This window comes from Oenanthe melanoleuca, chromosome 1A (genome assembly GCF_029582105.1).
Source record: "Oenanthe melanoleuca isolate GR-GAL-2019-014 chromosome 1A, OMel1.0, whole genome shotgun sequence".
In the NCBI taxonomy this organism is placed as follows: Eukaryota; Metazoa; Chordata; class Aves; order Passeriformes; family Muscicapidae; genus Oenanthe; species Oenanthe melanoleuca.
Window position 1 is genome coordinate 17,585,441 of NC_079334.1, and position 16,640 is coordinate 17,602,080.

A 16,640-nucleotide genomic window follows, 5' to 3' on the forward strand; every position below is an offset into this window, starting at 1 on the left:
ATTTTCTCCAGGTTTTGCAGGCAGGAGAGGCTCTTTAATAGCCTGGCAGTCAGTTTTTCAGCCTCTGTCTGCGTGTGCATACGTGTCTGCATGTTACAGAGAGGGACACAGAGAGCAGGCTGTGCGGCTGAATTTAGAAAGTTATAGATGCTCTCATCAGCCCCATGCAATGCAGCAGAGATTCCTTCCAAAAGCCAAGGGAGCAGAGGCTGCAGACAACAGATGTGAAGGGTTTCCCATAACTGTCAATTTTCAAAGTGTTTGCATTGAAAAGAGAGGAGGTGCTACTTTGATTGATATTTCAGCCGCAGTATATAAAGCAGAGGAATTCTTCTTACCCTCTGCTTGTCACACTGATCTCACACACTCTCCGCTGGACTTGGGGCTACTACTTGCTGCATCTGAAAGGTTTCTGGGAATAAAGAATCCTTGTAACAATGCCAGAACCCACCAAGAAAGATGGTAAGCATGACAGATCATTACCTGAGCATTTCTTAATTGCAGGAGTTATGAGTGTGCACGCACATGGAACACCTTTGAGACCACCTGGCAGATATCAGCCACAAACCATATCAAGAACAATAGCCACATAACATCTCTAAATCATTAGAGATACTGATCTTTTTAGACTAAGAAATGATTTTTGGGCAGTGCTATAGCACAAACTCTTTTAGACAATAAACTATGGCTTTGAATGGATGTTGAGAAGCTACTTGATTGGGAAAAAGCTGTTTTCATTTTTTAAAGACTACAGGATTTCTGTTGTACAATTTGTGGTTCCTCTCTTCTAAGATATCTAAACTCTGGAAAAGAGGGAAAATACATTTCTTACTATTTAAAGAGTCAGGACATTGATATATTTTTCATTCAGTTTTCTAATAGTTATTGAATGGGAAGGATGTGCTTATGAAACAGTTTTACAGTTCTGATGAAAATATATTCTATACATCTAAATGCATAACTGAAGAATGATAATTAATAATTATAAATAATTATAATAATAAATTACAACTCAAATAATAACTGGAATAATTAATTTTACCACATTACAGAAATTATTATTTTATGTTTCAAAAGGATAGTTACAGTCAGTAATATTGGCTCCTTCTGTGATGCTATTAAGTTCATAGCAAAGAAACTGAGTATGTAGTCTGCTACTGAGACACAGAATTGCCATTGGAGGCTGAGGAAAACAATGAAAAATATTCAGGGTCTATTCTAAAATAATCTTTTAAAAGCTAATATTTATTTTTCTACCATTTTGAAAATTTAAGCTAAATAAGCTTCTTCTATTTACAAAATTTGTCCTTGTATTTTCTTTCAAATCTGTATGTTTTGGTAAGAATTTGTGGTGACTATTTTTTGACATTGACTACATAAAGAACTTTTGCAAAGCCATAATATGCAGACTATATGTTCTTTTCAAATATTGGTGAATGAAAGCTATACACACAGCTTCCTGAACACATTCCCAAATGCAAAACTGAATTTAATCTTTTAAGGTAATCTTTAAGGTATGGGAAGTATAGAAGTCATTAATTAGCATTTATTTCCCATCAAGCTTGAAAGATCTTCTAGTGTGTAGCTTGAAAAGGTACATTTGATTTAACACTGACTTATCAGTAGCATTGGCTTTTAACAAGTTTACAAACATTTTAACAAGGTTTTTTTGAAATATTTTCTGGTGTTGTGGAAGGCAAGAGCAGAGCTACTGTCAGGAACTTTACTCATTTTTGGCACCTTCTTTGTCTGGGCACATGAAAACCAAATTTTTCACGACTGAGTCTTAAGCAAGCAGTGTTGACAGACCAGTGTGATCACTTTACTTGCTGGCCCTCCTCAGAGCTCGAGGACAATGATAGATGAAGTATCCTTCTGAAAATAGCCACACCAAGTGCATGTATTAATACAGGAGCCTAATCCTCCATATCAAACCTAGAGCCAAGCCCCTTCTAGAGTGTCTTATTTGTAATTCAAATTATTTACACATGTATTAAGTGTCCTTTTTATTTGATCTGTTATTTGACTGGGTATTATACACTTTAATCAGAATGCATTCTGTGGCTGTCAGCTCAAAAAAAACTCAACCCTAAAATATTTATGCACTTTCAAAAGATATGTGCTTTGAAGAAAATTAGTTTGGAGTCTCATGTTTCTTTTTCTGTTTAAAATTAGATTGTTTCAAAGATGTTCCTACAATGCAGTGATTACCAATCCAGCTTCATGTTTGTGTTACAAAACAAGTTTAGCAGCTCTGGACATTATACTGACAGTGGAAAAAATGTGATTTATGATGTTCAGGGCCTAAAAATTATTGAAGCATTCTGCCTTAATAGAACTCACAATTAGTGAGCTCTGGAGAAGTGATGTGATTGAGTTGTACACTGGTTGTTCCTTATTGAACCCAGTTTATTTGCAGCCATGAGGTCAGGGGAGTAACAGGTTTATATTATTGTACTTTAGGGATTAGCTGCTTCCTAAAGATTTTTTTTGTTGATAAAGAACTTCCCTGAGCTGTTGACAGTACTTGTATTGTAAGTGTGAGTGCCTACTGTCTTAGTGGCAGGAGAATTTGGTACCAACAATAATACAGTACTGCTACTCATACAAGATCTACTTGCACCAGCTCTACCAGCAAGAATTCAGAACCTCACATGCTCATCAAATGCCTGTTCTCAAGGTAATTTCCAAGGCATCAAGGGTTAAAGAAAATTAATCAATGAAGGATCAGTCAGACTGACGAATTAAGGAAATTACCACTGGAAGGAATGTCAAAGAAATCTTTGGTGAGCTTATTGAAGGACTACAACAGAAAACAGAGGGGAAAATAAAAGAGACTTAGGGTTTCTGCATCACACAGGCACCTGAGCACAGTTCTGACATTTCCAACAGAAGCAACCTACTTGAATTATCCCATACTCCTCATTTGCATGGGTCTTGCAAATTAAAAACAGTACACACAAGCAAGTAGTTGAGAAATCAGAAACTGGCTAACACTTGAATGATTAGAAAAATCTCAGATTTGTGGTTTTTTATTGCTACAGTCCCTGAAGTACATAGCTCAATTTTTCAGAGACAGTGCTGTAACAAGCACCCAGGTTTTTTTTCAGGCCAAGTGCTCTTTGAGCTATTTTAAGATTATTAGATTAACAAAGTGAGAAAATTCCTGACTTGGTGACAGTGTGGCCTCACAAAGTGCTCTTAACAAATAGGATCACCAAATTAAACACACCACTCAGCTTAGAGAAGGTTGCTGGAGAGCTTCAGCCTGATGGAATTTGTCACTGTAGAAACAGGCTTCCATGACTAATTATTTAAGGCCTTTATGGTACTCCTAAAAAGTTGAGTCCTGTATATAAGATCAGCTGTAGCTTCTTTGTTGGTCATGGTGTTGTACTACAGTTTTGCCTTAGCTGGCTCAAAAATGTAAGTGCAAGGTGAAGTTTAAATCAATGGGTTAATGGATCCCAGTGGATGACTGGGGTGGGACTGAGTAGCTAAAGATCTTAACCAGTGCATTTAAATTTAACAGCCTTTAGCTTTCCTGGTGACTAATAAAATAACCTTCCCTCACATAATTACTTCCTGCAATTTATTGCAATCACTCAGTCAATCTTTCCTCTCCCCCCTTTCCTTTAACCAATACTCATAATAAGAGCTGCTCATTAATTAGGTGCCCTCTTAAGCTGTCACAGGCCGTGGCATTTGGACAGGCTTTTGTAAAAGTGCCAAGTCTCTCAAGAGCAACCTTTTCAAACTATTTGTGGGCATCATCCCACAGGGACAGGTGCAAGTCTGTCCCCAGTAAGCAGCTCTGTAAATTTGCCTTATTTATTCTCCCCAATCTAGGAAATAATGCATGGCCATGAGTGAAGCAACCATTCCAAATTTTGAGCCAAAGCATTTATCAACTGTCTGCCAACTTCATTTTCTAAGTGTTTGCAAGCTCTGCTTGAATGATGCTGCCTGGAGCATCCACATTTTGGCAAGGAATCAAAATTAAAATCAGTGTTTCTACTTAAAATAGAGTTTCAGAAAAATTTTATTCAATCTACAAATAGCATAGATGTAAAAAGTTGTGAAGAAAACTACTTGCATATACTGTCTGTTAGAAGAACAATCTGTAAAACATGAAGCAGTTTGTGCAAGGAGGCAAACAAACATAAATACCAGTGCAGACTGCTTTGGAGATGGGGCAACATTGCTCTCCACTAAGGCACCCAGTGGAAACAGCCTTTACTTGAATTTGCTTTTAAACATAATCAGTTTTGTTTATTTGTGAGGTTTTTTTAATCATTATATTTGCATTAAATTTACAATATTCCAAATAATACAACTGTCTTGTGCATCAAGATAACAATCACTGTCAAACAAGTCACTTAGTCATATAAATCACATAAGTAGACATGTAGAACAGCATGCTGGTGGGAAAACAATCTAAGCATGAAGGTTGGTTAGGAGGTAATTAAAATCAGATTTTTTTTAATAACATAGTTTATTCATTCAAGGTTAGACAATTTTTCATACGCAAAAAAGAAGCTGAATGGGAATTCTGCTTCACTGTAGAGATTTGGCTTGTGTCAAAGTTTAAACTGCTGATGGAAAGTTTTCCTGGAAATTCAAGATCCCAGCACGTGAAAATGTTTCAGCATTGTTTGGTGCTTTCCATGCAGAAGACTGGACCTGTATAACCCTTTCATGTGGCACCACATTGGTAGTGCAGCTGCTCTCTCCGTGCTGCACAGTGATGCAGAAGAAAAGCATGCAGACATCCATCTTCTGCCATCATCACTGCCCCTCTGCAGCACTAACAATGGGAATGCGTGCATTCCCATTATTTTTAACTTCATTCTCAGTCTCAGAGCCAAACCACACTCAAAGTCAGGCCCAATGCATCATTTGCAAAGCTCCACATTCAAATCACAGGTAAATGACTTTTGGTGGATGACGAAAGAGTGAAACCCTAACCCCTTATCTTATTTTCCCTCTCAATTCTTTAGAAAGTTTCTCTTCATCACCTCTAGCTAATAAATTTTGGGCCCTCCCAAATGGAAAGCAAACTCACGCCTCCCTGCTGTAACCAGATCCGTCAGGGTGGGCTGCGCTCTCCTCCCTCGCCCCACGGAGCAGCTCCTCCTGCTCGGATCCAGTTGCACACTGGGAACTGAATTGTTCTTAGATTGCCTTTGCCCTCCCATTGCTAGCTTCTGAGTGTGGCTCCCACACTTCCTTCTGAGATACCAGAGCATCTCAGATTTGTTCTTTGACCTTCTGCCTCCATCGTTGCTAATTTTCTGACAACTTTTTCAATCAAATTAATTTGACTGAAAATTCAGCATGATTTATCTTTGGGCTATTATGTTTTGGTTTACTATGGTATAAATTGAAGGCACTATACAATTATTTTTTTTCTTGTACAATGTATTGACTTTATTTTAATACTGCTGAAGGAGGATAGGGCAAGATTGATCTGGCTGACTTGCTGTTGTTCTTACTTGAGTTGTAAAGCTTGTCCACCGTGTGTGAAAAACAGCACATCTGTGCACAAGAATAAAATATTTAATACTGTCACACTAAAATGAAAAGCTCATTGAGTTTAGGAGGACAGCAGGGAACAGCCTTTCAGTGGATAAGAGAGCGCTTTGTACTTGGCAAAACTGAATTTAGCAAACGCTGTCTTTGTGCCTCCCTATACTGCACCTGTTGGGAAGATAAATAAAGGCCTACCCAGTTCTTTCCCCTCATACCTCCTAAATATATCACTTTAAGAGAGCTCAAAAAAAACCCAACCATGCTACAGTACTCCTCTGTTCCATGAAAAACTGAATGAGTTTTTCATATTAATTTCAGAGGACTACCAAACAAAGTGGTTGCCAACAATAAATAAATAACCAAACAATAGCACAGAGATCTGGGGGGACTTCAGTTGTGAAAACATTTGTAGCTGCCTAACACATCAACAGTCATTGGAAAATAAGTCATGGAGTGGATTTCATGCTTCATCAGGGGACATCCAGAGTGTTCCTTAAAGGGGAAAAGCAAATCAAGTTTGAAAATAAATTATCTGGGGAAATTTCCCTTGGGATGAATACTAGACTCATCATTCATGGGAACGCAAAGAGAGGTCCTAATTTAATAATTTCTCTAAAATGAAAAAGAAAAAAAATTAAAAAAAAAAAAAAAAGGATTGTTCCTATTCAGACACTGATATGACTTTGTCCTGAATATAAAAATCTGAAAAATGAAGTAAAAGAGAAGTGGATAAGATTGTTAATTAGAGTTTTCTCAGTCCCACTGCAAGCAGTTTATCCCTTGAGTCTGACAAACTGTGTGACTGAGAAACAGCCCCTCTTGTCCCACCCAGCCACTCTCTCTGCTCTCAGCCACAAATGAGGTGCTGTTTCTGAAGACTTCAACAAAAGGTTTCTCTTTTTCACTGCTGTTAGAGAATCTAAAGTCGAGGCTATTCTTCCATCATTCCATCATCATTCACTTTATGACACCAGGGGGTTTTGTTCTTTTGCTCTGGATGGGAGGAGTTGCCCGAGATGAATGTCCATGTTAGTCCATTGAAAAAGTTGGTAACTTTGCAGCCCTACAAAGATCCTCATGGTCTTTACACGGTCACAGAAGATCTGGGAACCAGATACCCAGCTGGAAGTAGGTGCCAGTGGACTCGGTGTTCCCGCTCCCAGCCGAGTCAGCCGCTCATTGAAGTCAGAGGTGCCCAGTCTGCTGCTGCTCAGCTGACCAGCCAGCAGGTGCCTAAACACAGGTGCCCTACTGCCACATAAGATACCCTGAGATACACAGAATACCCATCTTGGGCTGGCAGATATGACTCAGGACCTGGGGGAGGACTGCAGCACCATGGAATAGCAGCTGGAAAACAGACGGCCTCCCTACAGGGTCTGAGTGTCCTTGATCACCTGTGTGTATGAAAATTGAGCCATAAGCAGCTATTTCACAGTGAATAGAAATCTAATTCCATTGATTATAATGGCAGCTTGGGCTCCCAGCTCACATCATAGACACATTCATGTGCCTCCCTCTTTCTGAGCACCATAACAATGAGAGTGCAGGGCTTCTCTACATTGTTCAATTGCTGTTTGAGGGTCATTTTGTCAGAAGACAAGGAGAGAGTTATATTCCATTATTATTTTCATGTGATACTCAGATGCTCTTCCCCATAAATAAGAGAGTAAATTAGGCTCAGATGACCTCGAGCAGAGAAAAATGCACCCTCCTGTACTCTATAATCTGCTTTGTCCATTGATAAAAATAAAATAATGCCAATGAAAAGAGGTTCCACTGCTATTCTTTTGTTATTTTTGAGAATCCAATGCTTTTACTTGTTTTATTTTTATAAGAAGGCATTGACATATTTTATTTCATGGCTGAGTGTTTTAATCAACTCAGAATTAAATTTTTGTTTTCCTTTAATGAGAGGAAACAGAAACTTGTATTCCTGTTCAAATCAATAGTAATTAATCTTCATCCTTTTTATACAAACTTACTCTCACTTACTGCAGCAGCTTCATGCTGTTAATTAATGACTGGTTACACCAGTGATATTTGTACCTATGGGCAAAAAAACCAATTTTTTGTGTTAAATAATGCAAGGTTTCTGAATATTCTACAAAGTGTTCAACAAAACACATGCAGATTTAGGAAACTCCAAGAATTCCCATTTCTGGAACTTACTACTTTTTTTTTTTTTTGGTGTGGTCTTAGCTCCTAGAGCTCACTGAACTAGCAGATGTTCAGCCAAGAGGAAGCAGCTTAGAGAAGAGTGAATTAAAGTAAAAATCCAGTTCTGTGTCCAGCAGGAGGTGATGTCCTAGGAAGCCATTCTAGCAAGCATGCTTTGGTGAAAGTTTCAGCTAATCTTCACCACTTCCTGGGAGGCTGGGCGGGACAGAAAGTTACTCTGCATTCAAGAAGTCTGAAGATAAATTTCTGCTCTCAGATCCTAAAATATGCAACCTACACTGAAGGGAGTGGTTTCTCTCTGACTTCCCTCACCTGTGCCTGTGTTGCTATCAGCATCTCCACAGAGGAGTCAGTGGGACCTGGACTAAGGTGGTGGGGGGGATGCTTTACCCCCACATGGGTTAGAACCACACCCACAACCCTCTCTGCTGGTTGGCCAAGTGTCTTTATGTGTATTTCAGTTCAAAGTGACAAAATAATCTGTGGCCTCTGCTGCTGTTAGCCATGGTGGTGTTAGATGTCATAATACTGAGATTTTGCAGGCCTTGCTTTCTCTTAGTGCTAGGTGAAGGTTAGTTCAGGACATTAGACCTCCTGGAGTAATGTTGAAGGGCTGCTGAACAGAAAGCCAAATATGACAGAGTTTCAGAAAAGTTCAAAAATTAAAAAAAATCCACCATCTTAACAATTGCTTCATGGACTGAGGTTTAGCACAGAATAAAGTTGTTTGTTTCAGGAAAGGCTGTCACAAATACAATAATTTGTAAGTTGGTCAGTGTATGTATCTTTTCTGCCAGAAGGTGGGAGTAACTAATTTCAGAGTTTAGAGCCCTTCCACATGCCACACTCCCCAAAGTGTGCAGGCTTTGAAGCAAGAAGGGAGTCCTGCTGTATCTTGCATCAATGATCAAGATAGTCACTGCTCTCCCTTCCCTGGAGATTAGGGAATAGTTCTTACATAATTTGCTCTCCCAGTTTGTTACTAATTGAAAATAGCATGTGATCTACTTCCTAGGGCAGTTGTCCTTATATGTGATGGCTCCAGCAAGTTATTTTGATCAGGTGATTGCTACAAAAAGTTCTGTTCTAATTTAATTCTCTGTCGGATCAAATGGTGGTTTTAGGAAGCATCTGAAAACATTGTTCAGTAGTAGCATGATGCTTCCTGAGACGGATCTGTATTAAAATACACTCATCCTGTCTTTGCAGGCCCAGAATAGCTTCCTAATTTTGGTCATCTACGCCAAGAGTAGGTTGCAGTCGACCACAGACAGAGATAAAGATTCCCTTTTCCTACAGATTTCTGGTTATAAATCTTAACTCTATGTCTTAATTGCAAGAGACATTTCCTTTCTGTACTGAACAGACAGGATGGAACGAGATAGGCAGTGATTGAGCAAAACCAAAAGCCTATTCCAGACTATTCCTGAAGCTGTGACAAAATTACTGAATACAAATGTAGTTAAAACTGAAAGAGACCCCATATAAAAAGTTTATTGGCTCAGCTAGTGAGAGAGGTATTACTCCTTGATACTCACCTATTCCAGAGTGCTAGTGGACTAGAAATAGCAGTAAAACAACTGCTGAACAGCTGTTGAATTCCAACTTTCAGGCATTTTTGTGTTTATTTTTATAGCCCTCTGCCACGAGATCTTTCCTGTGGAAAAGAAAGGCACTAATTATGGCCCCTAGAATCAGTTCCAACAGTTCTAGAAGGAGGAAAAACTTCCTCTAATCAGTCTGAGATGATTGGGTGTGTGGCAGGACCTTTCACTGTTTTCTGAACTGAAATGAAATATCTCAAACCATTTGCACGCCTTGGGGTAGGCAGCATTGCATTTTCATCCTTTTTCAACAGTCTTCTTCATTTCCACTGCCACTAAATCATTGTTCCTGTAAAAATTACAGGAGGTGGTGTGGAGAATATCTGTGGCTTGAGATATCTAGGAATAACCACATGAGAAATGCCATGCAGATGGAGTAATTTATAGACTAATAGCTTCTGGGTATCATCCTGTGATACTTGTGTAGATGGAGATATACATACACACACTGTAGCACATTTGGTATATATATTTTTTTTTTTTTTTAATAAGAACATAGTATCTAGGTCAAAAACCTTATTTTAGACCCAAAGAAGGGTGTAATTCCAATGGAGACTGTGGTGGCCACTCCCCCACAGATGCAGACTTCAGTGAAGGCACAGAGGGTCAGATGCCTGATGACATTTTTTCCATGGCATTCCCTCCAGCCTTACTAATCTTTCATCTAAGCTTTCCTTAGCCCTATTTTTAAAGGGGAAATCTGACCTCTGTCCTGTGCCCCTTTTTCTTTGCCCTTGTTTTGCATTTCCATGTTTTGCAATGAAGTTTTCTCTCTTACCAATAGCTTTTATAGCTGGAGAGAAACCATATGCCCCATGCTGTGAGTGTAATTCACAACAGCATCTTAAATGCATTTTGCTGTCAGGCTTTGCAAGAGCTTTCTCTCCTACATATCACTTACTGATTTACTGATGCAAACCCCCACAGCTTGTCTGCAAACATCCTGCTGTGTGTGAACATCCCCAAAAGGCTGAGCTAAGAGTTTGGGTTTTAAGTGAAGGCATACAGTTCTCAGTTATCTCCATTGATGCAGGATGAGACTGAGAGGTAGAAAATGTTAACAGTTGAAACACCAAGGGATGTTTGTAATTCCATATGTGAGCACCCACCAAGACACATCCATGTTTTCGTGTAGGTCTCCTAAATTTCCACCCACAGAAAGAGTCCTTTCTTTTCACATGAGCAAAATACTACTAAAGGTTTCTTGGCACAATGCTGAAGCCCTGGGATATAAGCAAAAAAATAAATATTTACATGCAAACAAGCTTACAAAAAGAGAGAACTCCTTAAGTCAGTACATAAAAATCCCAATAAAGAAGTAAGTTTCTGAGTTTTAGGTCAATTTCTGATTCTTTTAGCATTTACTACCCAACTCTGATACAAAGCTGTCCTCTATTGCCAGTTTGGGCTTTTTATTTATTTTTAATTCTTCTCCAAGCTTGATTACAAATTCACTTTGCTTGGCATGTACAGGGACATTGAAACTCACAAAAAGTAGAAGCCACTGAATTTTGTAGTTTTAAGTTTGAGTTACCCTTAGCAAACTAACAAGTGGATGCTACCACCCTCTTTTTCATCTTGAGTGAGGTGTTTTCCACAAGTGTGGTGACTGGAAACCAGTATTGGGTGGAAGACTGAGGGTGAAACAAGTAATGGATTATTAGTGATTAACTACTTGGAACAGTCCCTAATCATGTAGGCGCCTGAGAGCCCTGAGCCTGGGCTCCTGTTACACTCCCATTCTGGGGGACTCTGCCTCTCAACAGGAGGCTGAGGCTTGATGTGCAGATGACAGGGGAGTGCTCTTATCTGAAGGAAGCCTGAGAAGAGTCTTCCTTCTTGAAAAGATCACAGAGTATCAGATTATCTGTCACCCACTGTCAAATCGAGTTTAGCAAATGTTTTTCTTATTTGGTATTTGGATAGGGTCGTGACAATGTTTAGACCCAGTTGTAGCATATATTACTCTGACAAAGAGCTGATAACAAGCTGATAGATTCAATCCTTGGCAAATACCAACATGTGAATGTCTAGTTTTGCCCTGAACATCAAAAAAAAGTCTGTGATCAAAAATCATGGAACGGAAACACCAGCAGGGTTTCGTTTCAAATCACTGAAATGTTTTGTTCTGAATTTTAGCGAAGATGAAACACATCAGCATGTCTCAAATGTTTCCTTAAATGACTGAAAGAAGATAGATTGCCTGAATTCATGCCATCATGGCCTTATTCTGATGTCATGCTTTCCCCCAAGGGTCAATCTCCCTGTGTGGAATGATTTCCCACTCTCTGCACATAATCACATGGCTCTCAGGACCACTCTGAGTGCACTGAACAACAGGACACAGTCATTTGTGGAACTCCCTACAGCTATGCAGAGCATCAGGTCCATGATGTGATTTCCATAAAACAATACTGCCAATGATTTTCTTAATTCACAGTGAAATATTTCAGGAGAGCTCAGCAAAACAACTGTGCTGTGTTTTGGGTTGAGCAAGAATAAAGTAATTTTTCCAAACTGGTAAAATTTTTCCTGAGCTGGTTGGGAAATCATCTGGTTGGGAAAAATCTGAAAGGAAGTTCATTTCTGGTTCAGTACTCATCTCTTGAAATAAATGACCTTTCAGTTTTACTGCTGACTTTTATCCTATAATTAGAAGTGCAACTGCCATCAAAAACTTATTGTTAAATTTGAAGAATAGATTACTTTCATTTCTGAGCAGCACTTCTGTGGCTTATGAAGTTTTTTATCCAATGACCTTGTCTACTTTACTACATTTGAAGCTTTCAGAAAGCATGTTAGCATTAGTCACTGTACTTCTATCTCTGGTATCACACCGTGGTGTCTTTTGCTTTCAATTTGCCCTTGGGAATGTCTTGAGATAAATGAAAGTATTTGCTTCTAGAGAAAAAATATGAATTAATTATTGCAAAGACGGATAGGAAAGTGAGAATAAAGCCTAGGTATTGCCATACTTTTGAAGTGGGATCAGACTATTGTGATGAGTGGATTAATTTATTTTGGTACATATGTATCAAAGATTAATTAGTTTAGGGTTATTTAAAAGAAGAATTTCCCGTGGCTGAAGTAGGACTGGAAAGAAAGCAATGCGAGCTATGCCGAGCTCCTGCATTTTCTGTTTACTCCCGAGCATGGGAGCTGAGCTGGCTCGATGTGGCCGAGATGCCCCTTGTCCCGCAGATCCCGAGGGATGGGTGTGCCCGGGAGGCGGATCCCGGTTATCCCGAGGGCACGGGGGGCTGGATGAGCCCTGGAGGCGGATCCCGGTTATCCCGATAGCACGGGGGGATGGGTGTGCCCCTGGAGGCGGATCCCGGTTATCCCGAGGGCACGGGGGGCTGGGTGTGCCCCTGGAGGCGGATCCCGGTTATCCCGATAGCACGGGGGGATGGGTGTGCCCCTGGAGGCGGATCCCGGTTATCCCGAGGGCACGGGGGGATGGGTGTGCCCCTGGAGGCGGATCCCGGTTATCCCGAGGGCACGGGGGGCTGGGTGTGCCCGGGAGGCGGATCCCGGTTATCCCGATAGCTCGGGGGGATGGGTGTGCCATGAAGGCGGATCCCGGTTATCCCGAGGGCACGGGGGGCTGGGTGTGCCCGGGAGGCGGATCCCGGTTATCCCGATGGCACGGGGAGCTGGATGAGCCCTGGAGGATGATCCCGGTTATCCCGATGGCACGGAGGGCTGGGTGTGCCCCTGGAGGTGGATCCCGGTTATCCCGAGGGCTGGGTGTGCCCCTGGAGGCGGATCCCGGTTATCCCGAGGGCACGGTGTGCCCGGGAGGCGGATCCTTGTTATCCCAGGTGCGGCTCTGCAGGAGCGAATCTCTGAGGCTCCCATCCCAGCTCCCCGGGGTTTCAGGACTCCTTTATTTTTGTTGGCTTTACAACATAAAAATGGGAGTGCTGCTTCTGTCCCTCGGACATGAGCACCCAGATCCTTGGCAATATTTCCACAGCCAGTTTTCTCCTTTCTGTTTAACCTGAGCCAGAATCGTGTAGTGCATCATGTGAATCAGCTTTAAAGAACGGCTCAGGTGACTGAGAACAGGTGAGGAATGCAGAATTTCAGGAGCTGTGAATCGTTTCAGACTCGCATTAAGTTGGTGGTACAGAAACTGAGATGGTGCCATAATAGAGGAAAATTTGAGACTCTCTATTGTTTGTAGAAAGAAGCTGATTCTGTATGGGATTTCCACAGTTTTCACTATCCATGTTTTAGGAGGAAAATGCACACTAAGAACTTTTTTCAGCAACACTCAGTATTGCATATACCTCGTTGTGTAGCAACTTTTGCAGTGGCATTTCAAAACAGAATATTTTTATTATTGAATGTGGAAATAAAATTTAACACATCAAGATGTAGAATAAAAGATAAATCAATGTCACCATGATCAGTCTCAGGCTCTGCAAGTACAGTTGTGCTGACAAAGCCTTCTCATGAAGGTGTAGTAATGGCAGTAAACTGAATTATCTCACACTGGTAAACACTGTGACAAATTTCAGCAAAACCTTTTTGTCTGATAAGTGGTTAACAAGCAGAATTTTATCTAAAGATTTTGCAGGCTTGATAGCATCACAAAATTTTAGTCCTGGAAGTTAAAAAAACACACAAATTAGGATCTTTGGTTTGGTATGGTTTTAATAATGAAATAAATTAGAAAACTACAATTGCAAAAAAATCAGTGAAGAAAAGATTCAGTAAAATATTCAATGACATTTGGTACTCAAATTGTGGTCTACTGCCAGTCTGTGAAGTGTGAGATGCCAGCACAGATACTCACTTTTTTTCTGTAAGCTGCACAAGTGCTCAGGAACTAACTCTTATGGATTATTTTCTTTGATATACAGTAAGAGAAGAAAGATATGGAAATAGAATGGAACTCAATTACTCCATCCTAGTGGACTGAGTAGGCTAAAAATTACTTTAAAAATGCATGGGAACTTAATAACCAGATTATGGCCACTAAACTTCACCTATCCATCTTAAATACTGTCAATGCTTGGCAGCTTTCTAGATCCCTGTATACATGAAATTTTGAGTCTGAAAAAGAAGAAACTTAGAAGACTATAGACATGTAAACATATATTTTATTAAATTACTTCTATTCAAGGTCATGGTTCCAGTGTTCTTTAGAGATTAATTCCTATGTGAAAGCATAAGAAATGAGTGAAAGCTTGCATATGGTCAGGTTTGATTTAGCAGCATCATTTCAGAAAAGTGGAAACCACAAGGAAAACACTCTAAATAAGCAATGATTGTTTTATGTACTTCTGTAACTATGAATGGAGAAAAAATCTGGATTCACAATTACTCTACAGTTTCTCATGTGAATCTGTAAACTATTTCTTTGGTGTTTAGTCCATTCCACAGAATTCCCTATTACCAGACTTTTGTTCCAGTTTTTCATTCAGTTTTTCAGCCCTCAAGTCAGGGAACGTTCTTACACTAAGCATGTGACAGTTTGACTCTGGTGGTCCATAAAATCCTTTATAATGGAAATAATTTAGATTAGTCCTGAAACAGGACTGCTCCCAGTGAGATTATATGCTGGGACTAGTTATTATCCTTGGACTTGTTTGGTTTTTTTTTAATTTTAATCATATGCCATAGTCCTTGTCTAAACGTGCATCACTGGACTGTGACACTTTCAAATGTTGAAATATAAAATAACTTCAGTGAACATGCTGATTTGTGCACTTTGTTACAATAAGAGGAGGTATTTAACATAAGGTTGCTGTTTTCACCTTTAAGCACTGTCACAAATCAAACCCAGCAGTTTATCTGTCAATCCATCACTACAAGTGCAAACAGAAACTAGAAATACATTATAAAACTATTAGTTTGGCTGGGTCACACAATAATAGCCATTTGGCTTGCCAACAGAGCACCAATAAGCCACCAGAGCTTTTTTACTTCAGTCCTTTAGAACAAATTTGCTTTCAAGATTTAGGACCAATGTCTGTCTGGAACAGCTTCTCTAAGTATGTTTTAAAAATAACATAGAAAATGTCCATGGACATTCATTAAAAAAGGTAATGATTTCAGCTGGTCTTGTAGTTTCTTACTTCTGCTCAGATTGGGAATTGTCTGTGGAAGTTGCACACAAATCTGATTATTTCTCAGCAGAGAACAGGCTCATGAGACACCAGGCAGACCCTGTGTGCATGACTCAGATTTTGCAGAATGACAAGCATTCCTCTTTAAAACATAAAAAAAAAAAAAAAAAAAAAAAAGTAAGAATTGTATTTACTTCAATTTAAGTCCAATTGAATGCACTTTTATTAATTATAAATTACTTTGAACCAAGCCCTCTGTTTTCCAGATTATTTTCTGGGGTCTGCTAACAGTACTGTTTCCCAATGGAATGCTCCTCATGGTCTGGTAATCTATGAAGTTTGTTGAGTAAATTCCTGTCTCCCAAAAGATGAGGCTATGGCTTTTACCCACATCACTGATGCCACTGTGATTTGGGTGAAGTGATCCACAAAAGATTGTCCAAACATTTTGAGCCATTTCTCTTCTTCAGAGCATCTTTTCTTCTGGGAGTATAAGGAATGAAAGGAATAAGCTTTACTGCTTTTGTCTGCTGCTGGTCTGGACATGAGGTCTGTCAAGCAGCTGTTCCACATCCTTAGTCCTTCCCTGTCCCCTTATTTCAGTGGAGCATCTTTCCCAGGAGAAAGCCTGGTGCCACAAGGACACTTCTCGTGTCTTACCAGGGACAATCCTTACACACCACAACTGCACAGGGGCTGGGGTGAGCCCTGCCCTCTCCCAAACCAGCATTTTGCCTATTTCAGTCTGACTAGCAGAGTCAGCACTTCAGGAATGCCCATGTCATAGTTACATTGGTCTGATCCCTCGAGGCTGTGTCCTCAAGATTAATCCTCCTACTTAAGTCTGACACAAGTTGACTGTGACAGGTCTTTGTGACAAAAAGCATTAAGTGACTATCCTGGTGTTGTTTGACATATGAGAGTCTCTTTAATATGTTGCTGTTGCAAAGGCAGCAATCATCCATGGATCCCTTGGTTATTCTTTGCTGGTTTGTAACTGATCTGGATAGAACTTGAGGGAGAAATTAGTGCAGGAGACTTTCCTCCTTCTTCCTGTGAATGTTCCAGCCCAATGTCAGTGAAATGCTATCTTCAGGCTTTCTGGAAGCCCTGATTTAATGCTCAAGGTCATTTCTTTTTCTTACCTGAAGTAAAAAACCCTCCAAAAACCACCCACTATTAATTTTCCAAAGTGATTGAAAGTTCTTAAGCCTACCCAAAATAAGCTGGCAGTGAGTACAGA

The 16,640-nt window shown here is 40.0% G+C and overlaps 1 protein-coding gene across 13 annotated transcripts in view; it reads left to right on the top strand.

Annotated features, from left to right (window-relative positions):
• Positions 1–325: 325 nt before the first annotated feature.
• Positions 326–16,640, top strand: part of MYBPC1 (myosin binding protein C1) — a 66,933-nt gene continuing 50,618 nt past the window's right edge. For 6 of the 13 annotated variants that reach the window (XM_056481995.1, XM_056481996.1, XM_056482000.1 and 3 more), the window contains exon 1: positions 327–462. In XM_056481995.1, the coding sequence (XP_056337970.1) occupies positions 438–462 (25 nt within the window). In that variant the 5' untranslated portion in view covers positions 327–437. Of the gene's footprint in view, positions 463–16,640 lie in introns of all 13 variants that reach the window. The other 7 variants (XM_056482003.1, XM_056482006.1, XM_056482002.1 and 4 more) reach the window with 2 other exon arrangements.